General features: G+C 41.0%; 2 protein-coding genes across 2 annotated transcripts in view; one reads left to right on the top strand and one right to left on the bottom strand.

Moving 5' to 3' along the window:
• Window positions 1–4477, top strand: part of lgr4 (leucine-rich repeat containing G protein-coupled receptor 4) — a 38097-nt gene extending 33620 nt beyond the window's left edge. Inside the window, exon 18 of the mRNA XM_071917205.2 lies at window positions 42–4477. Within this exon, the coding sequence (XP_071773306.1) occupies window positions 42–1456 (1415 nt within the window). The 3' untranslated portion in view covers window positions 1457–4477. The remainder of the gene's footprint in view (window positions 1–41) is intronic.
• Window positions 4478–6693: 2216 nt separating this feature from the next.
• Window positions 6694–25083, bottom strand: part of mybpc3 (myosin binding protein C3) — a 34360-nt gene continuing 15970 nt past the window's right edge. Inside the window, exons 16-33 of the mRNA XM_071917181.1 lie at window positions 24785–24951; window positions 22644–22809; window positions 22426–22532; window positions 22272–22301; window positions 22019–22158; window positions 21377–21448; window positions 19678–19837; window positions 19364–19468; window positions 19002–19190; window positions 14335–14469; window positions 12838–13005; window positions 12199–12287; window positions 10920–11115; window positions 10560–10699; window positions 9003–9162; window positions 8672–8808; window positions 8139–8325; window positions 6694–6797 (exon numbers count right to left, since the gene is read on the bottom strand). Coding sequence (XP_071773282.1) covers window positions 6769–6797; window positions 8139–8325; window positions 8672–8808; window positions 9003–9162; window positions 10560–10699; window positions 10920–11115; window positions 12199–12287; window positions 12838–13005; window positions 14335–14469; window positions 19002–19190; window positions 19364–19468; window positions 19678–19837; window positions 21377–21448; window positions 22019–22158; window positions 22272–22301; window positions 22426–22532; window positions 22644–22809; window positions 24785–24951 — 2377 coding nt within the window. The 3' untranslated portion in view covers window positions 6694–6768. The remainder of the gene's footprint in view (window positions 6798–8138; window positions 8326–8671; window positions 8809–9002; window positions 9163–10559; window positions 10700–10919; window positions 11116–12198; window positions 12288–12837; window positions 13006–14334; window positions 14470–19001; window positions 19191–19363; window positions 19469–19677; window positions 19838–21376; window positions 21449–22018; window positions 22159–22271; window positions 22302–22425; window positions 22533–22643; window positions 22810–24784; window positions 24952–25083) is intronic.

The raw sequence follows: 25083 nt of genomic DNA, 5'->3' as shown, positions 1-25083 counted from the left end.
CTATTAATTATTAAAACCAGCTGAACTGTTTCCATCTTCAGGAGCATTCAAGCCTTGTGAGCATCTCCTGGGCAACTGGATGATTCGTCTGACAGTCTGGTTCATCTGCCTGGTGTCCCTGGTCTTTAACAGCCTGGTGCTGGTCGCCACCTTCTGTCCCACACACCGAGCTCCAGGCCTCGCCCACTCCCTGACTCCATCCCTCTCTCCAGCCAGGCTGCTGATGGGGCTGCTGGCGCTGGCCAACCTGCTCACAGGCCTGTATGTCGGTGTGCTGACTGTGCTCGATGTTGCCACCTGGGGCTCCTTCGCTGAGTTTGGTGTGTGGTGGGAGATGGGCGCTGGCTGCCAGATCACAGGAGCTCTGGCAGTCTTCTCCTCCGAGTGGGCGGTTTTGTTACTCTCGTTGGCAGCTGTGGAGCGGAGCGTGGCAGTGCGGGCTCTTCTGGGGAAGGTCATGGTGTCACCCAGGAGGAGCGCTGGCAGCCATCAGGGATGCTGGAGAGGAGATCGACGCTTCGGCCTTGTGGCAGGACTACTCGGGCTCCTAGCTGCTGCGGCAGCCTGCCTGCCTCTCATAGGTTCCAGTGACCAGTCTGCCTCTCCTCTCTGCCTGCCCTTTGCCGGTGGAGAGAGTCCAGCTTTGAGTATTACAGTAGTTCTTGTCCTGCTCAATGCGCTGGCTTACTTGTTCACAGCAGCTGTGTACACCCAGCTGTACTGCCACCTGGGCAGGGTGGAGCTGGCAGACCCGGAGCAGACGGGAGCTCTGCGGCATGTAGCTTGGCTAATCTTCACCAATTGCATATTCTTCTGCCCCGTGGCAGCTTTCTCCTTCGCCCCTCTCTTGACCGGGTCAGGCTCCACTGCCGGTGGCCCAGAGATCGCCAAGTCCGTCACCCTCATTTTCTTCCCCCTGCCTGCGTGCCTAAACCCTGTCCTTTATGTGTTCTTCAGCCCGGCCTTCAGGGAGGACTGGCTGAGACTGCGGGGTCGTGGAGGTGTGAGCAGGGAGGTGAAGGCTGGTGCTGAAGGTCAGGGAGATGATAGTGGTGGAGGGTCTGGGGTCATGGACGGAGGCTCCTCCACGCAGCTAGGCTTTGACTGTGGGGTGTACTCACAGCTTTGTGGAGAGACAGTTGTATGTGAGCAGTGTGAGGCAGCGCTGCATGCCAGGACCTGTTCTTCCCCCTCGTCCTCCACAGTCTGCAGACACTTGGTGAAGTCTCATAGCTGTCCCACACTTTTGGCTGGAGCTGCAGTGTGCCAGCGTGCGGAGGGGTACTGGGCAGACAGTGGCACACCCTCAGCTCAGTCTGAGTATGCGGACGAAGGAGACTCCTTTGTATCAGATAGCTCAGACCAGGTGCAGGCCTGCGGCAGAGCCTGCTTCTGTCAGAGCAGAGGCCTTCCTCTTGTACACTACTCATACAACATACCTCGCGTCAAAGACTAAGGAACCCTCAAGAGCTATATCTGTGTACACAGATCTCTCTGTCATGTGAATTTTGATGCTACAAGAATATACATTTTGTTATATCAAACAGCAAAATGTGCCAACGACCCTGCTAACAGACTATTCAAGAAGCACTTATTTTTGTAATTGCTGTGTAAACAGAGACTCAACCAATCACTTAAAGGGAACTTGGTATGCTTATTGAACTTGGAGACTATTTGTAAGCGCATGTTTTGCCTGCCGGTGGTGCAACTAAGCAGAACTGAGCACGTCATGACACAAGCTGGTTAACAAAGGATGTTACAAAGGAAAATCTTGCCACCAGTGCCTGCCTCTTGCTTTAGATTGGACTGGATACCATGATGTTGCAAGCCTCAAATTATCTGTCACTTCTGTTGTAAAGGCAAGGATTTTGTGACATCTCTGTTTTCCCTGTACTTATAAGCTTTTTCATTTTGTTGAAATTGTCATACAACTTGTCAATTTTAAAAGCTTCTCTACAGTACCTGTTGATTTTGTATTTTATTGATTTTTTTTTTTTAACAAAAATGTAGCAAATGTAATCATTATTCTAGAATTTTCTGTGTGAATGTAACGTAACTTTCAGGAGAATGATTGGTGGTCTTCAACTAAAGGAGGGGGAATAATGTTCTAATGTTCAACAATAACTTCTTCTTCCCTACCCGCCCTCCCAATGTGACCAGAATCCACATTATCATAATCTATCGCAGGGCAACACGCCCTGTATTCACTTCGTGAGAGCATGATGATGGTATAAATATATGCCGTTTTATAATAAACAGTTCTTCACTTAAAGTGAGTTACGAATGTGATAAAAGTAGCAGATATCACTGTTTTAGCAACAACTACGCTGGGTGGTTTTGTGTGGTGTTGTAATTTATTGTTTGGAGCAGTAGGAATGTCTGGGTGAAGGTAATTTCAGGTATATGAAAGGTGGCCTTTGAATGATGAATGCAGAACCCAAGCACTCACCAAGACAACAGCACCTCTTGTGGTAAATGTTAAATCCTTAACAAATGACTTTTTGCATTGTATTGTCGTACTGTAAGAGTTCACTGTTAGTTTATTATTTTCACTAGTCTTAAATGATAATTCCATTTATTTTCAACCTGAGCCTTATTGTCCTAGTTTTTGCCATCATGTTGATTGATTCAGATAAAAACATTTTGTCAATTACTTAGCTGTAGAGCTCTATGTACCTCAGTTTGCAAGGAGTGCAAGGGAAACTTGAAGAGTCGAACACGAAGACACCCACAACATGTCCTGTTTCATCACAATAACACTCACACTGTAATGAGCCTATATCCAATTTTATGAGTATCTATGGCCTGAAACTTTAATATTCTGCTGTATTAGATATATTTTAGCCAGCGTAAACTCGTTAGCAAGTAGAATGTTCCAGTACTCTGATGCCACTCACATCCTGTTCGATTTACTGTAAATACGAACTACTGACTGGAAAAAAAAACATTAATGTCAACATCCTAGTGGTAATTACAAGTAGAATATGTGGGAATTTTTTTGTGGCTACCACTTGGTTTCTCGAATTGCGTAAGTCTGTCAACACAAGCGGTAAACATGGCAGGGAATCTACTGATGTCAGTAGTCCAAGGTAATAAAATACAAAATCTTCAGTTATATTCCGACTAATAACAATCAACCCTACTTAACGAAAAGTGAGCAATATCTGCAAATATAATTTTGGATATGGGCGTTCCAATGCGTTAAACACGTGAATGCTCTCAAGTTGCAGCAACAAAATGTCATCTCGTTCTTCCACTTTATCCGATATGATGTGAACTTGACAGAAGACCGGCAGTCAGCAGAGTAAACTTGTATGTGAGCAACGCCAAAGAGCACCAAATGGACTTATAACTGAAATGCTGTGTGATAGTTGTTCAATCACAGCTATTTAAAGACGTGTAACTGCAGTGTGAGTGTGGTGTTGGAACGGGACATGTTTTGAGTGCTTTTTTGGTTCGACTTGAGTTTCTTTTGGTGTCTTTGTATTGGAGAACATTGTTCCCTGCAAACTGAGAGGTGTGTAGAGCTCCTCTCAGTAACTGACAAAAGTTTGAACAGAATTGATCGGCACGATGGCAGAAACTAGGAGAATAAGGCCCAGATTGAAAATGGCAGGAATTCTCCTTAAAGTTGCACATATTTGGTGCTTACAGTATCCTTGCAATCCAGAAGTCAGTGAGTGACTCACAACAAGTTATTTTCAACTCAGTCTTTATAGTCCAGTTTTAGTGTATAGGCTGTCATGGGAGGGGTATGATAATATTGTAACGCATATTAATGTAGATCACTTTTCACCCAGAGAATTGACCTGAATGAGATTGTGTGTGACTGTTGGGGGATTGCTCTCTGACTGATGTTTGGTGTGCTGGAGCATGACTGTACACATTAAGGTGGATACACCCTCGGAGCATGTATCCACATGTGCGCATCATGTGAGTGCTCAGGAATTTAGGCAATGTAGGGAAACTTTCTTCCATCAACAAGGCATTCTTGTATCCTTATAATGCATCGTATTGTCATTTTGTTTTTTTCTTTGGGTAGATTTTCTATTTTCATTTTATGGATTTTGTACACAAGGTTTTGACTGGGTGTGTAATTTCTAGCACCAACCAAATGTCCATTGATTATTTGAGATGTCTGAAGTCCCATCTGGTGAAAATGTAAAAATCTTTGAGTAGTGTAGTTGTCGGTTTTTGTATGCGTGTGTAAATTATTTTAAAAGAAAACAAATAATCAAGAATGGGATGCTAACTAAGGAAGCTACCTCCTCAGCTGTAGTGGCTACCGGCAGTGCTTTGCAAAAGAAAGTTTGTTTTCCTATATTATTATTACTCTGTTTGCATTCTTGGCTTTATGTTGATACATCTGGTTGTACATCATCGTTTTAGTTAAGTGCAAATTGTGGGAGGAATTTATGTACTGTATACTGTGATTTTTTTTTTTTTTTTTTAACCAAACTATAAACTATGAAATTCTTTTGTTTGTGTATTTTATCTTTTATAGATATAGCATTGTAATACAGAATATAAAAGTATCTCACTTCATTTCAGTCCAAATACAAATCTTATTTGTAGGTTTTCATGTGAGATCTCTCCAAGTTGTTTTTTTTCTCTTAAATTAGAAAAAAAAAATATTCACCTTTTGTTTCAATGATTAAAACAGCACAATGACTGTTAACTTCATATATTTCATCATATATTTGTTCTTCTTTACCCTGTAACAAAGGTTTTCAACTGTTTTTTTTTTTTATATCACACCTTTCTACAATACACAGACTGCTTTTTGGGACAGTTCCTGTGCAAATGAAACCATTAATTATCACTCTCCCTTTGTTTGTCAAGTTCCCCATTGGACGCTGTAGTAAGATCAATATTTATAGGGGCACTAAGGTGTTCTCATGTTAAGAGAGACTGTCCTTTAACTGGAAAACCCTATGTCAGCAAGTTTCCACCCTGTTGAAGTGTCCTTGAGCAAGACACTAAATCCCTATCCCTAGCAAAAAAAAAAAAAATCACTATGGGGGAAGTTTTAACACAGTGGAGATGCATCTTTTCTCTTGCTTCCAAATGTAAATGTGATACATATTCCAAACTGGTTAAGTCGAATGAAACAGTCCTGCAGTGCAAATTCCCTTTCAGATCAACTGAAGAGATGTGATGTGAGCTTTGCTAGCAGTGAAGAAGCAAAAAATTTTGTTTTTGCACAGAAAAATACTCCAAACACCATTTTACAGCCTACAAAATAATTCCAAAAACATGCTGTACAATGCTAGTCTTGGATGTGATTTATCCTGATTTGAAACAAAGGTAGTGAATAATTTTTTCAAAAATCATCTGTGCAATTTCAGTTTTACATAATTCCATGTTTTAGTGGTTGGTGTGTTTTGTTGAGAGCTCACACACAAATCACAAAATAAAAGCATTTTGAAATCATTTTCTATCAAAGTCACACATGCACACACCCTTTATTTGACAGTAGACTCAGGCGTGATATCTTAGGACTATACCAGGTCAGCATGTGTCAGATTGCCTTTGGTGTTGGTTTCTGTCTCAATGGTCATAGTGCCATTCAGAGGTGTTTCCTTTCACCTGCTGATCCCCCTTGACTCTGGTAGTGTTGGCCTCCGCTGCTGGCTCCCTTCGCTCATGTGCAGTGAGCTGTAACTGGGCGATGAGTGAGAAATAACCACCAGGATGATATAAAGGAACGGACATGAAATTTGAGATGTACATTGTAGCTGCAAACTAGCTTTTGTGTTTGTAATTAGTGCATTTTGGTGGGGAAAAAAACCCTGTCAAAACAGCTGTGACATAATCTCATAGGTTGATTGGATCTGTTGCGGTTATAAACTGGACTTGGACAGGAAATATTCATTTTCAAGGCATCAAAAGAAATACTGCTGAGTGACAGTGGTAATGGACAGTTTTACCTCTGGCAGCCCCCGCTAGATGAAACGGACCACATGTTCCACTTCCCTGACACACGTCCTCAATGGCAAAAGGACATCCGGACTATTCCAAGCCTTCCCACACATCCCCCTGTGGTGCGCACATTAAGCACATACCTCACACCTTTGGCTTTAGCCGGGCTTTGTTACATTAATGCTCGGCCCTTGACAGCTCTCGCTCATTCCACGTTACTTCTGAGTGTCAGTGGCATGCTCTGAGCATCGCTGGTATGCCGTGTGTGCTTTGTTTACCTTACCTCAAAACAATCGTGGGTAGCATTCAAGTGCTGCTCTCCACCTGTGCACTTACATCACTAATTTATACAACTGAGCATAGCATAATAATACTATGACTGTAATAACATTAATATGACTGAATGCAATCATTCACAGTATTGTTTTTGAAGTAATTATATTTACTTTTTAATGACTTGGCACTCAACAAAAGAAAACAATATTATCCAGTTGTTTCTAGTCATTCTCAGGTTTCTAGTCATTGAAATGAGTGAGGAATAGGATGACAAACCATAAATTAATTTCATAAATAATACAGAAATTTCCACATCTAATAAACAAATTGTCAAAATCAAGCATGAGCCTCAGTCAATTAAATAACCCAGTGCTCTACACATACAATAGAACAGCATGGATGATACTTATGCAAGATGATTTCAGAAGAGGGACGTGATGCACAAACAAAAAGGATGATGAACACAATGTGTGATGGAAGCTAAAGAATTTTTCTCTTGTCCCTGAGGAAGCCCGTTGAGGACAAACCATCGATCCTCTCTTCAGTCAGACCCTCAGCATCGTTGACCTCTTACTTCTTTTCCTCTTTAATGATTTGAGCTGCAAGCCAGGAATATATATTATAATATAGTGCTGCTAGTTATGTTTATCATAGACTACTGAAATATTTACAAATTCCATATTGTTAACATACTTTTAAATTCATATCACAATGTCCGAAACCAAATCCTAACTGAATATTGATTACAGTCAGCAGTGTCTCACATTTTCTGGATACTTACCATGATGCCTATTTTTAACATGAAAGACCCTTTTCCCATTTAATCCCTTTAATATTATCATATTCTGTTAAATAAGTCACATAAAGGCATATCTTCATTTGTTACAGTTAAAAGGGGTTTCCTGTTAGAATGAGATGGTCAAGGCAAGTTAACGTCCACAACAGTGGTTCTCAACCTGGGGGTAAGGACCCCCCAGGGTGTCGCAAGATAATTCTGCGGGGTCGTGAGATGGTTTATGGGATAGGAATAAAAACATGTTTTTACTATACAAATTCATTATCATGTCTGTTTATTTCTGTATTTTTTGCTTTTTTCTTGTGAAATACTGAATAGTTTTCAGCCTCTAGGCCTCCTCTGATAATCAAATGACACGACCTGAAAATGATTATTTGGTTGAACTGCTCATCACTATATGCAGCCTGTGACAGAGGGGTCGTGAGGAGGCATCGCTTCATTTTAAGGAGTCACGAGCCAAAAAGGCTGAGAACCACTGATCTAGAGCAAGTCTGTTCTAAGCATAGATAATGTGACAAAACATTTATCACAGGGTGGAGTGAGGTGGGGTTGGGTCTGAGTAAACATGTTTACACAGGTTCTGGGAGTAGGTTGAAGCATGACAGGACACAGCAGTGTAATGGGTGGGGGTTACAGAGGGAAGGAGACACACAGAGTAGATGGATCATCCATTGAAAACCTTTAAAATTGATTCTGCAATACATCTCAATGGCGTTAAGTTTGCTTTTTTGACCTTATGAAGACATTCAGCTCTAATATTCTGGTTTGTATTCAGTATGAAGATGCAATCTGAAGTTGAAAGAATAAGACTAATCATTTCTAAGAAACTACTCAATCAAAGCAATATATTTGGGCAAAACTTTTAATCTTACAAAAGACAGTTATTACATTGTAGTTTTAATTTGTCATACATTTTAGAATGTCACACAAAGTGCCATATTTTGACCTTGGGAACATTCCTAGATCCATTCATATTCCTTCATATTTGATGGACACTTATGTGATGGGGGCTTTTCTTTTTGTTATTTTCAGAGGATGGGGGGAGTCACTGTGGCCTGGGAGTTTACTGGAGCAGGAAGAGTGTAAGTGGGCCATGCAGCAGAGGCAGCATGCGTTTCAGTGCTTGTCCCTGTGCCATACTTACAGCGAACCTCCAGTTTACACTCCACGATGTCTTCTCCACTGGCGTTGACTGCTTTGCACGTGTACACTCCTCCGTCGAAAGGACAGGGCTTACGGATCTCCAGCGTCAGAACGCCTTGCTTACTGAACATGCGGTACTTGGCTTCATTTGAGATGTCCATCTTGTTTTTGTACCAGGTCACTTTGGGCTAACAGGGCAGGATATTGTGTCATTTCAGGTGATTTTATTTCATACAACCTGCAATTTCATTACTATTGCACAATTATGCTGTGAGTTTTGCTACTGATTGCAGTCCTAACAGTGATAATTATTGCATTGATCTGGTTTCATTGATGATGGTGATTGTTACTTGTTACTAAGGAACAGTTGTCTGCTTGGGTGGTGCGGGTTCGAGGATAGGAGTAGTCTATCAGGCAAATTTACATTTACATATATTTATACATCTTTTAATCTAAAATATAAGTATAAAAAATAAGAGATCACAAAAAATGACAATGGTGAACCCAAGTATTTTCCATTTAATTCCCACTCACCTTCGGTATGCCTCTGACTGAGCAGCTGAGGGTGGCGTTGTATCCTGCTATGATAGAGCGGTTGGCCAGAGGGTGTGTGAACTTGGGCGCCTCTGAGAAGTCGTGTTCCTTGTAGCTCGGTGGCTTGTATGCAATACCTGAGGACGGATAATGCTCATTTTGGTTTTGGTGGGGAATATTTTGGCAACACATTCCTCAGATTATGAATTATGGCTCAATTATGGCTTTTCTGAATGTAGTATGAGTACGTGCATATGATTTGTATTTGAAAATAAAATAAAATGATAATAACTGTATTGTACTCAGTAATATATGTGCAGTCCAAGCCCACCTGTTTTCTGGATGAAGGCGCTGTCTTTTGTGTTGCATGGCTCTGGGCTGAGGCCCACTAGGTTGATGGCAAAGACGCGGAAGACATACTCGTTCCCCATGATGAGGTCAGACACGACACAGTGGGTCCGCCTGTACTGCTCAAACACCGTGTACCACTCCTTGATGGGAATCACATCATGTCAATTTATTTCACAGTTTCAGTTTTTCAGTTTTACTATGTACTATCTTTATATACCTTATATATTGTGCTATATATGTTTTATGTGCACATATTCACATTGGGCCCGTTTCAGACATTGACTTAAGTGCCGTGCAGTGGTGCTAGTTTTGATTTTAAAAAATCAATGGTTTCTTCTTGGCAAAAACGTAGAATTGCCTAAATCACATCGATTTATCCCAAGTATATTTTACTGTGTGTCACAGGGGCATAAGACCCATAAGACCTAATAACTTTATGCAGTCTGAATCGGGCCCATTGTGTTTCCACACAGACAAATCATATTTGACCAGAATTGCAAAAATCCCATCTTTACAATTATGAACAAGAAATATCACAGATTTGACTTCAAAATCCTGATCCTGATTCACCCAATGAAACTGATCAAACTGTGTAATTGATGAGAGATTTTGTAAATAAATATTTTTGGGTTAGCTCGGCACAAGAGTGAAATACATTCACACTATGGATTCAAAAATACTTCACAGTTTATGAATTGGCACCAATAACGCACAAGGGCCCCAGCACTTTTATATTTAGAAATAGGGGCATCTCTGACGTCCAACAGATGTATTGTCACTGGTAACATGATAATCAAACATCCCCTGGCTTGCTATAATGAGATGCACGAGAAATTAATTGAATCTAATAATGACTATAGTGAAACATGAACAGCATGCTGCTAGCCGTGCCGTCCAGAAGAACAATGGCCCTGCGTCACTGTACACACAATCCTTGTCAGGTCAGGGCTACTAGGCTAAGATTAGGGCATTCCTGGCCGGCATGGTCCCTGGCAGCTAGGGGTGGTGGATGGTGGCAGTTGGAGCGCTTGTGAACAGGCCCATAATGCAACACTCCTGGCCCACAAAGGAGACTCTGTGCCCAGCACTGGCTGATTACAGTATGTGTCACAAGGGAAGCTAAAATATCCCTCTGCGTCCATGTAGCATTCCTCCTCTCACATAGTGTACATACATTACTTGGCTTAGCAGTGGTTCAGTTGTTAGACCCAGAGGTAAAACAAAAGGCCTGGCCACAGTGAGCCCGGATACTGGGAGCTATTATGAGATGGAGACAACAGCCTGCGTCTGGGATGCCCTCTGGATGTCATTTGAACATAAATTATTAGTGTAATGTGGTTTTCCTCCGTGTAGTCGCAAATGTGGCAAATGTGGTTTTCTTCTGGTTAGTTGGTTTAAGATCCTGTGCCTTTGTCATTTTGATATGGTGCCTGCCACCAATATCAGATGCTTGTTTTCTGCTTCATTTGAATATATAGATGTATATTAGATGTAAGTTTTGTCACTGGGGGCCCCACCCCGGGGTGTTGAGTCTCACCATGGTCTTCTTGTCAGCTTTCTGAATGTTGTAACCAGTTATTTCAGAGTTGCCATTGTCCTTAGGGGGCTTCCACTCTAGAGCCACATTGAAGCCCCAGATATCCATGATCTTCAGGACCTCAGGAGGCCCTGGGACGTCTACAGAGGAGAAATATTAATTCTCATCAAATTTCCATCAGCAAAAAATGCTTTTGTGTTAGTATGTTGCTAACTTAAAGAAATTATTACATAAAAAAATCACAATAATTTTGCAGTTACCAGAACAGCATGTACTATTGCATGTAATGAATGATTAATTACATGCAATACATACAGCTATTCTCTGAATAACTTCCAAGCCTAACCTAGTCCTCCTTACCAACAATCTGTAGTGTGACACTTGCTGTGTCTTCCACATTCTCAATCTGCACCTGAAGGTCGTACTTCCCAGAGTGTTTTCTATCGGACTTGCGGATGAACAGGATGGTATCTGTGTCGCTGTTCCTTATGCTGACGATTGTGGGGTTTAGCGGCTCCCCCTCTTTACTCCAGGTGACCTTAGGCCTGGGCTTACCCTGTGTCAGGAGGAAGAATATTAATAACTAACAATGGCCCACATAATGCTTATTCATATTTTACATATTTATTAATGATTTCCAAATACTTAACTAAGTATTTAAAGCTGTTTAACCTGGATAATAACAAATGACCAACCAACTGTTAACTACAGCAATCAAAAATCATTGATTTAATTTAACAGTTACAATACAACATATAAATGATTAATTAAATAATCAATAATTATTTACTTAAATTTTGTAATTAGTAAACAATGTAGGAATTCAACTATCAATTAGCTGTTACTTAACTATTAATAAATATTAAATAATGATTAATTCACCATTTATTAGTGATTATTATAAAATTATGAGATGTTCTATGCTTTTTTCAATGGCCACTGAAATGAATGCCTTTACTAAATAAGCTGACTTCTTAACTGGCATCTTAACTGCTGAAAAGTGACAGCTTTTAACTATTCTATTGTTAAAATAAAAATAAAATGTGAAATATTTGTGAAATATTTATTTCCCCAACATTCTATTACAACAACGTTCTCCTTGCACATTCAGAATTGCGACCAATAGCCAGAATAGAGGCTTATTTGACCAGGGACTAGATTTGTGGATCTAGATGTCAGTTTGCAGCAGTTTTTTCAGCAATCGCTGTGATAGCTGTTTAGGAGAATCACATCTTATCAGTCAGCTTGTCAATAATATACGTGACTACATTTCACATTTCAAACTCTGCAGTACTTGCCAGTGTAAGCAGTCTGACATGCATCTGGTGTCATGCTGTTGTTAATTTCTCTAACTGGACACAAAGCCTTTTGATACCATGAATGAATATTGTACATTTTAGCATGGGTGGCCCCATGGAAACCAAACTCTTAAACAGTATTGTGTCATGCTGTACTTATTTAGCTGTACCACTCTGTCACTCAGTGTCATATGTGGCCCTTCTTGTCATACTATCCTCTCATACTATTCTCCACATCAATGCTTATATGTAAAAGTAAGTATAGTATCTTGGTGTTTTAATGTGCTGATCTTGGGAAACGTTCTGGCGGGCCTAATGATTCAGCCCAATGCATACTGCACCTGGAATGGAATCACAAGATTGACAGTCTCCCCAACTTTCTTGATCAGAGTCTGGCGGAGATTTCTGGGGACCCAAATTTTAGGGCGCTCTATGCATGAAAACAAAATAGAAAAACAAAACACAGACACACATGCATGCGCACATGCACACACACACACACACACACACACATACACACACACACACACACACACACACACGCACACACAAACGTACACACAAACAGAAAGGATACTGTTTATAATTACAGGAACCTAAATATCTCTTGTGAAAAAAGAAATAGGCTGAGTTTAAACACTGGGAAGTGAAAGGTTTGCTTATATGACACTATGTATTGGTTATCATGTCTCTCATTTGGGCCCTCATGGGTTCCCTTCATCAGGCACTTTAGTTATCACAGTATCACTGATGCCTCAAAACACTGTGTGTATGTTAACAGTTAATTTAGAGTTAGCTACGCTATGCCAAACTGAAAAGAAACAAAAGAGGAGCAGGACATGTTTCCTCTCAGGTTCACTTCGTTCACCTGATGGAAGTGAAAACAGCAACGGAACATTAATATTGAATAGATCCACAATCCACAAGGTAAATCAGAGGAAGAGAGAAATGTCAAAAGACACAAATCCATAAAGTCTCACGCATAATCTCCCTGATGGTGGCGGCCTGTGCCAGCGTGGCCGGCGCGCTCGGCCCGGCCATGTTGAAGGCCCGCACACGGAACAGCAGCTTGTCTCCAGTGGTGAGGTCTCTGATGTTCACAGACGTCCGGTCTGTCAGACCCTCGAAGGCCGGCACCCATTCATCCGCTGTGGCCAGAAAATTACACAGGGGGCCAATTAAATTCAATTGACTTCAAATTTTGCCTCAAAACTTCAAAACTTTGTCTTCTTCTTCTTAACTTCTATCAGTTTCATTTTCAGATATTTTATATCTTGTAGAGCTGATAGATTTGTTTGCTTGACCACAAACAAAAACAATGACAGTAAGACACTGATGACATCATGATGACCAACATATTCAGATATAACCAGCAGGCAAAGCTGTTTCCAGTTAGGACATTTAGATTATGCCAGCCCCTCTGGAAGTTGTTATAATCATATAATCACTGTGCTAATGGCCCAGAGTGTCCTCCTGAGGCCACAGCAGAGCAGATAATGGCCCACTATAAAAAGAAGCTCCAGGCTAAGAGGTCAGCCTTTTGCCACATGCATACACTTACTCATGTGTTGCTGTTGCAAAAAACTTGGTTGTGCTTTTGACATTGTAATGGCATGTAACAAAATGTTAATAATATTTAAATAGGGTGACACAACAATGTTACATTGCCATGTAATGTGACCTTAGGTGGAGTAGGAGCTTGTTGAAACCTGGGCATCTGAACTGACTGTTGAAAGAACTAAGAAGCCATCCATGCTCTTATATTTTTTTATCTTGTTGTGACTATTTGCTGTTAGCTGGTAACCTTTGCGTTTTAGATTTAATTCTAAGTTTTACTAATCACTTTCAAAGCTCAGCTATATTCAGCTGTAGTGCGGGTTTTAGTTCTTACTTGTGAAAGAGCAAGTTCCTTTTTATCAGTAAAAAGCAGCACAGGTGCTATGACAAATCATTTGTCTGTGATGGCTGGCAAAATCCAACATAAAGTAATATACCTTTATCTTAAATATGATGTATTGTTAAAACAAGAACAATTGCTGGAGCATTTCATAATTATCATCAACAACATTTTAATTGTAAATTTAATCAGACTGATTATAGACTGATGTGCATATACTTTGAATACACATTTTGAAGAATCTTTGATTGGCTATTTCAGGGCATCTCACAACATTTTGCCATCTGACAACATTAGATTTTGCTGATCTGAATGAAATCCTTCCCTGGGCTGTTTGGATAAATAAGGATCTACTGTAGTATTGTAAGAATCCATCATTCAGCCTAAATGTGTTTTATTTGTATCAAATGAAAGGAAATGTCAGAATGAAAATTCAGAGAGATCAATTACTACTCTTCACTGTTATTGGAATAATTGTTTTGGTCTATATAGACTACATTTGGAATAAATTTTCCTTACATAAAATATGCTCTAAAACGTCCCTATTAAAATCATGTGGTAGGGTGGTACCAGCACTTACTGCCCTCCTTGCAGTACTCAACCCCATATCCCTCGAGCTCAGCTGAGCCGATCCTCTCAGGAGCCCTCCACTTTAGCGAGATGGACGTGTCGCTGATGTCATCGATGCACAGTCCAATGGGCTCGCTTGTAGGAGCTGAGGGAGAGACAGAGGAGGGGGAGAGGAGCCCTGTTAGTCAATTGGAGCGCATTATAGGAATGAATGCAGAATGGATAGATAAATAAGCGGAAGAAATGAATCAGGAAACTAACTATAAACTCACAAAGCTACGTAACAACAAATAGGACATAAATGCTTTTGTCATTATCCATCACAACTTCACTTCTACTGTCTCCTGTTCCACAGCAGCAGCAGTATCTAGTGTTGCTAAACATGTGATGCAAGTAACAGCACTAATTTGATATGAATGATATTCATTTAAAGGTTTCAGTTGCATATCCTAATAAAATACCAACATTCCAGGAAGGTGGTGTTATTTTCTCAACATTACTGAACAATCTGCCACTTGAGTGAGTAATGTGAAAAGCTGGGTATTTTTAAACATACTTTCTTGTAAATTTACTGCGACTTGTCATCGGTGTCCACAGTGGTTTAAGTGGTATTTACCACAACAGCCACGTCAAGAATGAGTTACCTCCTGTACATGTATTATTGGACATTGTTGGTGTTGACCGAGCCTGCAAAATGACATGGAACCACTGAAACAAGAAGTTTAGTACTGGATATATTAGGATGTGTTTTTATTGACGTTGGACCAGATGTTGTATATGAAAGTCCTGTTCTTGAGAAATCTCCAAAATGACTGATAAATGTCAAATTAAAGCTCTAGATGTATTCAGTATATCTCAACCTAATTAAATGTATAAATGCATCAACTGCATACTGTATCTAATTTCAGAAGCATGTTCAGATGTAGCGTGAGGCATGCATCAATCCTGGCTCTATCGATCATTAATGTTTTTTGCAGGCAGCATTCTATCAATGTTCTTGCGATTTCTACTGGTTAGAGATCGGTAACGGTCATAGGTTACTAATGATCCTCTCCACTTGAGACATAACATTTATGCCTCATTTTATGTGTGACAGGAGAGAAAAGTGAGTTTATTTAGTGACGGTGTTCCAGTGCTACTAGACAGCAGAGTTTGACTGTAAGGAATCATTCCTGATGACAGATCTACAACGTCACTATACCAAATCACATCAGATAGCTTGCTGGGAGTCAGCTAGCCACTTGGCGGGCTAGTTAGTTCGGCAGCAATTACTAATTTTGAATTCTGAGGCAAATCTGCAATTTAGGCACATCTGGAGCCGTGAACTCCACCAACAAGCAGATTCATCTATTTTTAACTGTATTTGCGGTAACCATAGCATGGTAAGTAGCACGGTTTTAAAACAAAGGATTTATCTGTAGCTGTGGTGAGTGAGTTACCAGATTACTTGTTTGACTTTAAATGTAAAGGAAGGGAAAAATGTGTTGACAGCATTTTGCAAAAGAAGAAAAATGATTTCACCAGAAATTGATAGCAATGACACGCCAAAATGTATTAGGTGCAGACACTAAAAGTACAATATGACTAATAAAATGTAACCCAAATAACAAAGGCTTTAGATAATATAACAAATATTATATAGAATTTTAAACATAATCCATTCACCATAGAACCAGAATGGCCCAGCCACCACTAGACACACCTAGGCTTGTTAGTCTGGATTCCCCCTTTGCTCCTAGTTAAACCAAAGGTCAGGTCTTGCTCTTCCATTTATAAACTAGTTGTGCATGGTGCTGTGTGCAAGTGAAGGATCCTCCAGATGAGAAGAGAGACCCTTTCTCACCACCATACTGAGGTCATTTATATTTCACCAAGTACCTTTTTTCACCAGGTATGTTCTGTACGTGCTTTGTTCCAACAACACATCGCCACTAACAGCCTGAAATAAGCCAATGCTGAGAGGCTGAGAGGTCTTGAATTTCAGCTGTGGCCTTGTGCCCACTAAGGCCATGGCTCCGTGTCATGGGTTAGCATACAAGCAAATGATGTGAACGCCTGAAGGGGTTCACATCAAGGGTTTCCATGTGTGTAGATAGTCACAGCAGGAGGGAATGTAAGGGGCAGCTCAGGGTTGCACAGACAAAAGGTGCAGAGAGTGCAGAGCAAATGTCTCTTTCAGATTTTCTGTTAAAGCAACAGAAGGATATATTTTTTCATTCTAATTTTCATAAAGTATTATGTAAACCGTGTTCTATTCCTATGAGCATTGTTTCAGCAATGCAACAACTTCAAAAATCATCTCACAAGACTGAGCACTAGCAACCTGAATACCAAACTATACTTAACCATCTCAAACATATTGTACACCACTGAAAAAAAAGCAAACAATTTGGATGAAAGGGAGAAAATTAATATAGTACTAAGGAAAATGCAGCCAATCTTCCCATCCTATCTTAATGCCATGTAAACAAAATTCAGTCATGCTCATTTCTATTTTAAGCCATACCCATCCTACATGTTAATCCTAGATCTTAAAAGGAATAAAGCCTACTGCCAACAGGTTCCGGCTCTGGCTCAGGCTCAGGTTCAGGAGCGGGAACGGGCTCCGCAGGGGTCCCGTCTGCTGGGGGCGCAGCTCCCTCCTCTACAGGGGGACCGCTCTGTGCTGGCGTGACACCCTCAGCTGGCGATGTCCCATCCTCAGCTGGTGGTGCCCTATCCTCAGCTGGGGCTCCCTCTTCCCCAGCGGCGGGTGCCTCTGCAGGGGCTGCTGCTGGTTCACCACTGGCCTCTGGTTCCGGTTCTGCAGCAGGAGGTGGGGGTTCCTCTGTCACAGACTCCTTGGCTTCCCCTTCAGCTGGTGCCGCCACTGGAGCGTCCGCTGGTGTCTCTTCTGCCGCTGGCTTCTTTTCAGCGGTCTTTGGGAGCATTGGCTTTGTCATTGTTCCTTCTTATTTTGATGTATAGTGGTCCTGCTGCAGATTGAAGTTGAAGTTGGTGGTTGTACTTATCCAGACGTCCTGCCAAATGCCTTGCTCTACCCTATGCTCTCATTGTCTTTCACTCTCTCTCTCTCTCTCTCTCTCTCTCTCTCTCTCTCTCTCTCTTTCTCTTTCTATTGTCTACAGCAAAGCTTCTCCCTGAGCAGCTTCCACAGTAGCGGCAAGCGCCTGTGTGTTAAGCAGCTGGTCCCAGTAGAGCTGCACACTTACAGGCCATTATTTATAGAGAAGGATGCCATGGATAGTTTCCTAATCAGCTGTCTTACTAGCGATGGGCCATCTGGATACAATGATGTTCACTCTCACATCCGAGTTGGAGAAACAGTGAAAGACAATGCAAAACCGAGTTCCTGCCCCAAGTCACAGGGTTCTGTCATGAATACATCAATTTATTTTGGCTACCCAATCACATTTGTTTCTCCTCTTGTCTCTAAGTGCAGTTCCAACATGCCATGAGCACCAAATGTCAGAATGTCCATGTGCTGTTGTTTAGTTGCAGGTGCCTACAGCTGCATAGTATACTACTTGGCGATGAGATATGTACGGTAAAGTCTTATAGCTGACATCCACAAAAGAGGGAATTAATTCCAGAGAACAGATTGAACCTGACTAAGAAAAAGAGATTTATATGACTATTCCATGCATAGTATGTTCAAAACATCAGTGTACAATTCCTGTAGCACACTGAATCAATGTAGATTCATTTGGTTAATTTGACAGTACCTTCCCCACACAGCAGTAGACGTCATTTCAACATTGCGTCTATGCTTTAGCTCTCATATAGCCCAGGATCTTTTTGGGAATGTACAGCCCAGTTTTAGACCAACCAGTAAATACCTTATTGCCTATTTAAACAATGCATAAACAGCTGTAAATATAAAAAATATGCACCAGAGAAGTCCATATATGTACAAGATAATGCTTCATTTTTGTCATTTACCCCAGAAGACGTAGTCTGAGATGTAGCCTAGACATCTACTAAACTTTCACTTTTAAACCCTGTGTAGCCTCATTTTAGCCTAGACATCTATAACCATACCACAATGATAGCTCAATAAAACATTTGGCATTGCACAGCGCTGCTTCCTCTAACTGTCCCAATGTGAGTAGGTGACAGTCATAAACCGTTTTAACCAGTCAAGAATATCTGACTGTACTCATCCAACCCATCCCAAACCCGCACACACAACGCACACACACACACACCGCTCTCGTGACTGACTGCCCTCAGGAGTGACTTATGAACACAGTCAATCATGTGGCCTATATTTCTGTGACAGAGGGAAGATCCCCAGACATCCTGGAATACAACAGGCGTGACCCTGTGCAGACACGACCACAAGTCAACATGCCTGACCCCAGTGAAACTCTACACTGACCCAACAGGGATGACCCTATACCCTCGAGTGATCAGACATCAAATATATCAACCACATCACCCTCAACCCACTCGCCATCAATCAGTGCCTTTACTATCCTGTACTATAGAGCGAGTGTGAAACAATGACGGATATTTTTATCATAGTCCCTCAGTGTTATCCTATGAATGAATTAATGAAAACTGTGAGTCAACAATTTCAACCACAAACAGCTCCTTTAATTGAATGTCCACTGGAAAAAAGAAATGGTTGACACTGACTGAATACAGCAAATGGGGTGGGGGCCAGTTACTCACCCACTGGAACAAAAGGCTGCGAGGCGGGACTGTGGCGAGACATGCCGATGGTGTTGACAGCATAGACTCGCATCTCGTACGCCACGCCCTCAATCATCCGCTTGGCTTCATAGGTTGTCTCAGGGTAAGGGTCAAAATTCAGTCTCATCCACCTGTAGCTCTTCTTCTTCTTTCTCTCCAGCACATAGCCTGAGAGGGAAAAGAGAAGCACTTCATGTAGTTTTGGCTGATGATTCTCGAGTTTTGCAATCCTTTTTAAGAGATCCCTGCTCTAATATGTTATCATCAGTTATCATCAGAAGAGGACGCCTAAGTAATTACCTGGTAATTTTAGCAAATAAACCCATATAATATGTTTTTACCAATGACTGGCTGTCCACCGTCAAAAAGAGGGGGATCCCACTGGACAACACAGGAGTCCTCTCCTACACTGAGGATCCTGGGAGACTGGGGAGGATCTGGAACATCTGGGGGAAAAACATCTGATCAGAAAAAAACTCTCTCTCTCTCTCTACACGTGTAGTAGTCTGAACTAATGGGCCACATAGACAAGAAAAACAAAGAAAAACATTTCATGTTTATGGCTAAATAGATATATCAAGTACTGTATTAGTTAAAAAAAAAAAAAAAAAAAAAGCTTTTTCATTTAAAAATGAATGAGAGACCTCCATCTTACCAACGACTTTCACATTGATATCGGCAGTATCTTCTCCAGCAGGATTGCGAACCACAACAGAGTAGACTCCCTCGTCCTGCCTCTCAGCCCCCTCAATGGTGAAGACACAGTGGCCCTTGGTGCTTTCCACGTGAACCCTACCATCTCCCTCTGTCACCATCTAGACCATCAGAAGTGAGATGTCCACAGTGCAACCACGACACCAATATTTGGGATTGTGCCTCAATAGATAGATCTATAGATGAGTCTTCTTGCTGCTCATACTGTAGGTTGAATACCTGATACAGCAGATCGTCTATTGAGGCACTACTAAACCATCATACTTACTGTGCTTGTGCATATTCACATCATGCCACTCTCGTTTTGTATCTACATTTGCACAGAAAATGAACATTCCACTTTCCAACACAAACTTTTTCGGAGTAGTTGAACAGATCGTGCTTTTCAAAGCCAACCACACATGTTCATTTGAAAATACAACTCCAGATGTCACCATGCAGATGCAGGACCAGTGCTGGACAGTGTTTTCAATTACTTCCAGTTCCAAGAGTTGGCCTGAAGTGCTTTTGTGTCCGTATGCTGATTGCTTATCGTTTTAAGTCATTCTGTTATGTCTGTTTACATGATACCAATGGCTGACAGTAATTGACCACTAAAATAATCTCACACAGCTTTTCCAGGGTGCAGCACTGCCCTTCAAAGAGAAATCCTCAGTATGTATGGCAAAAACAAAATACCTACACCAGTATCTTTTATTTTGTAGGAAATGGTGGGCTTGGTCACCCTGTAGAAAAGAGGCAGTCAATTGAATGTGGCTTTTAGGAAGCGGTGCTAATACTGTATGCGCCTATTTCATTTTAACATTCCAAAATGCATCAATAATTCAATGCAAATTCAGAATGCTACTATTGTTACTTTAATTGTTCAATTTGATTAGATAATCCAGGAATTATGTAATCCAGACACTGTATACAGTTATATACAGTTACTACACAAAACTGTGTAGGACATACTTACTGTCCAGCTCTGAGTTTCCTCTGAGATTTGTCTGTCTGAAGGAAGATTCAGAACATGCTCTTACCTCATGGGCATGGATGGATATGCATGATGCATGCAGCAACCTTGCACGGAGTGCTGTGTGGCATTTTAAAGATGGATGGCAGTAAAGACACAGCAAAGCAAAAAAGCAAAGCAAAACACACATATGTGTTTGGTGATAGCCAGTGTAGAAGTTGCCTTTCATGCATCTGTCTGCATCTATCCTCCATTAATACTGCTGCATCTTATTCATTCATTGTTGTAAAACAGTAAATCAATGGGAATATTGTAGCACACAACTTGGTTATCTCAATCAAGTGGTTGCAAGGGCAATCCTTGTGCTTTCTATGATGGCAACATATGCTACTGGTGAGGACAGATATGCAGCATGTGGTTTTTCCCCAGTGTAAAAGACAAAGGGCTGGTGAGCTTTAACAATGTGAAAATGCACAACTGGACAGATGGATGCAGAAAGACAAAGGAATGAAAGACCATGCCTGAAAAACAGGCACAGAATAAATCGAAGGCAGGCAATTGCATCAATATACAGAGGGGAGTTGGTGAATTTCAGAATCCAGATGCTGCAGACAGCCACAATAAAAAAAAAGATGTAGACATGCACAAGGCCTTGATAACTTTATATACTCAGGTCTACACTCACTTCCCCATCCTTCATCGTCCAAGAGGATGTTGGCTCTCCCTTCTCCTCTCCCTCCGGCTTTACAGAACTAGCCTACAGTTGAGCAAAGCAAAGCAGTAAAAGAAGAAGAGAACAGAGAAGGCATGTAAACCTCCCCTTCTCCTCAGCTAAAAGAGCAGTGCGCTACCAGGCACCTGAAGGCAATTAACATGTTAGTGGCATCCTACCTGTTCAGATGGGTGAGAAGAGTCAGAATACTCTCACCATTGAAAAGACCTAAGTATCCCAGCCAATGTTATTAGCAGGGAGAAATGCCAACATTAGTTCTTATAACATCAGTAAGTGTGCACAGCTAATCTGTGACACTTTACGGTTATTTTCAGGTTGAATCAAAATAGCTTTAGTTGATGAGAGTGTGATCTACTCAGCCTGTATTATATTGCACTTGCATTACATATTTTATAAGGATGTAAACAGCCTAGAATGCTTAATGTATTAGAAAGGTTATTAAATATTTTTTTGATTGTGAAAGAGATAATGCTTTCTCAGCAAGCCTCTATATTTTCTCTGCAGGCCTTACCTACTGTACTCTGGACAGATGGCAGATGAAAGGCAATAGGCATGTAGCTGATGAATACCACAAGGCTTTATGTTATGTTTTACCTTCTCTCCTTTGGTCCAGACCACTGTGGGAGCAGGGTCTCCAGTGATTGGGACGTCCAGACGCAGTTTGTTGCCAGCCACCACCACAATGGTGGAATCAGAAGTGCGACCCATACAATCCAGGTGGATCTTGGGAGGATCTTAGGACATGAAACAAATGATTAAAAAAAAAAGCTTGCATTTCAGTTGTTATAATCTTCATAATATGGTTTAATCTATGCAATAAAGGAACAGGAAATTTGGAGTTGTATACCTTGGCGTGGCACATAATCAATCTTCACCTCTTGGAAAATGAGAAAAAAAAAAGGAAAGTGAGGAAATTCATCCAAATAAAAATTGCCTTCTGGGACTATAAATGATGTTAATTGCGTAGTGTTCAGTAGTTTATGTAAAAGCATCAGTATTACCCAAGAAATTAAGTTTGGCGGAGAGGTTGAAGGCGTAGCCATCCGGCACAAAAGTGTAGTCTCCCTCATCCTCAGGTTTGACGTCATCAATGGTCAGTTTGTGGATCCTTAAAAGATCCAAAATCTCCAAAAAGGTCACTCAAATGCGGCATGGGCTGTACACAGTACAGTTGATGTACACAAGTATTCAGAAGACACATACACAATACCATCCTCACCTGCCAATATGCGTGATATGGGTTCTGGCATCAGACTTGACTTCAACTCCGTTCTTGTACCAGGTGCCCTTCACAGTCTCATCTGACACCTCGCACTTGAAGACCGCCTCATCCTTTGCCTTCACTGTGAGGTCGGCGATGCTCTGGTACACCTCGAGTTCCTTCTCTACATTGTCAGAAAACAAAGATTTAAATACACAGAATGCAAACTAGGGTTTCTCATACTGCATGATGGAGGCCTTGTGCTTTACGGGAGGTGATGAGAAGATGAAATAAGATGCAACTATTGTGTGTGAGGATAATATGGTAATAATATGTTAGAGCGAGAGGTGTTCATTATCTTGACTGAAGCCTTTGTGTGTTGTATCTTAGCAACAGATACAAGGGGAATAGTTAATTGGATTTATGGCAGAAAATAAAGTAGGGGGATATCAACACCAGATGTGGGAGGCTGAGGCTATTAAATCACGGGAAATAATGTACATGGGAGTTATTAAAGTTATCGCAGAGAAACTGATATCTGGACTAGGTGACTCACACCTCACTCCTAGTAAAGGTTACAGGAGTGTCATGTTAGCTCGCTGCCAGGGAGAGCAAATGAGCTGGGAATGGCATTATAATGGGAGTTCTGCTGCGGACCGAGGTGTTGATCCCTGCTGCACATCGGCAGCTGGTAACTCTTGGCAGGCTCAGTGTTTGATTAGAGCGGCAGATAAACTTAACCAGGCTCAGATCAGGGACGAGGATCAGGTTTAAAATGGTGATCTACACACAACAACCCCTGGGACACACACACACACATACGTACACAAACATACGCAGCACATGAATATATATGCAAACATACAAGTGCGTATATATATTCAAATTTAGCCAGGACTAAATGATAGATTCTAAATGAAAACATGAGAATACATAAAACTCAAATTGTAACCAAAGTTGGATGGTTGTTGTATGATGATCGAAAGGGTTTTTGTGTACCATAATGAGTACTTCTGCTCTGTAAGCTAATGATGCTGAGATGACATGGTTACTTGGTAGTCACAAAGAGGGTGAAACTAGCTGACAGTTTCTTAGATGTTTATATTTTTCCTACGTCCGTGTAGGGATGAGTTTGAACCGTCCCCATCCATCATTCTTAAATGATTACCTGTGGATTGAAATTGAAACTTCTAAGCGTATGCAATCAAAAATAAAAAAAAACTGAGTATCACAAGGCAAATCAAAATATATTAAAAAAACAACTGACTACTATCTACTAATCAAACTTACAAAATCCTGATGGGTCGAGTGCAGATCTTTCATCAGCATCACCAGGCTGTTGTGCCATGGTACTAGAAGGAATTCTACCATCTATCAATAAAACATACTTTTAGACCGCAACTTAACCTTCATCTACAAAAAAATAAGAATAAAAAGTTTTAAAAATTAATAAAAAGAGAAACTATTACAAAGATCAACTTTTTTTTCCTCTGTCATGGGACACGTACCTCTGGAATATGTCAGATTTTAGAGGTAATTGTGTCACAAGGATATTCAAATTGTTACTCAATGTTATGAAAATGTAGCATTTAACAATGTCAACATAGTGTATTGGTAAATTTTATACGTGGTCAACGTTATATTTTCAGGTTTCAGGCTAAGGACAAATTTCCCCAGGGGGACAATTAAAGTATATCTTATCTTATCTTATCTTATCTTATCTTATCTTATCTTATCTGATCTTATCTTTTATTTTGCTTTTGGTTGCTATGGCTGGCCCACATTTCATGATATATTAAAAATACATATACACAGTGCAGTAAGCAACAGTAAATCAACAGCACAACAAAACAATAGACAGGAGAGAAGGGGAGACAGAGACAAGAGAAACAGGGTCACTTGTGCGGACCTGTGCCCTTCAGGTAAAAATGGTCCATGTCTTCTAACTTTAGCTGGCATTTGGACTTCTGTCTGCTCAGTAACCTTGGCAGACTGATGTGGGTAATGGCCAGAGCCTCCACATCCCAAGGCTAGGCAGCATGCCAACAGTGACAAGGCCACACGACTATTGGTGGGGCATGAGAATGTGTTTTTGGATTGTTTAGCTTCTTTACTGACAATAGCGTTTCAGACCCGGAGCAAAATACGATGGGACTTACCCTGCACCATGAGCTCAGCCACAGACTCGCCCCCATTCGTTTTAACCTTGTAGTGCCCACAGTCTTCTTTTGTGGCCTCATTAATGATCAGTACATGTTTGCAGCCGTCTTTCTTGAAGCGATACTTGAAGGACTCGTCTCTTGTCAGCTCCACACCATCTTTCTCCCTGCACAGATGTTCAGATACCAATATATACCAAAATGATCAAAACTAAACTTATTAGGTAGCTCTGATCAGTGCCGGTTGATACTTGTTGATAATTTGGCAAATACTAAAAACACATCATGCATCTTAGACA

The sequence above is a fragment of the Centroberyx gerrardi genome, chromosome 1 (genome assembly GCF_048128805.1).
Source record: "Centroberyx gerrardi isolate f3 chromosome 1, fCenGer3.hap1.cur.20231027, whole genome shotgun sequence".
Classification (NCBI taxonomy): domain Eukaryota; kingdom Metazoa; phylum Chordata; class Actinopteri; order Beryciformes; family Berycidae; genus Centroberyx; species Centroberyx gerrardi.
The sequence above is the reverse complement of the archived record's forward strand: the minus strand, read 5'-3'. Positions and strand labels throughout refer to the sequence as shown.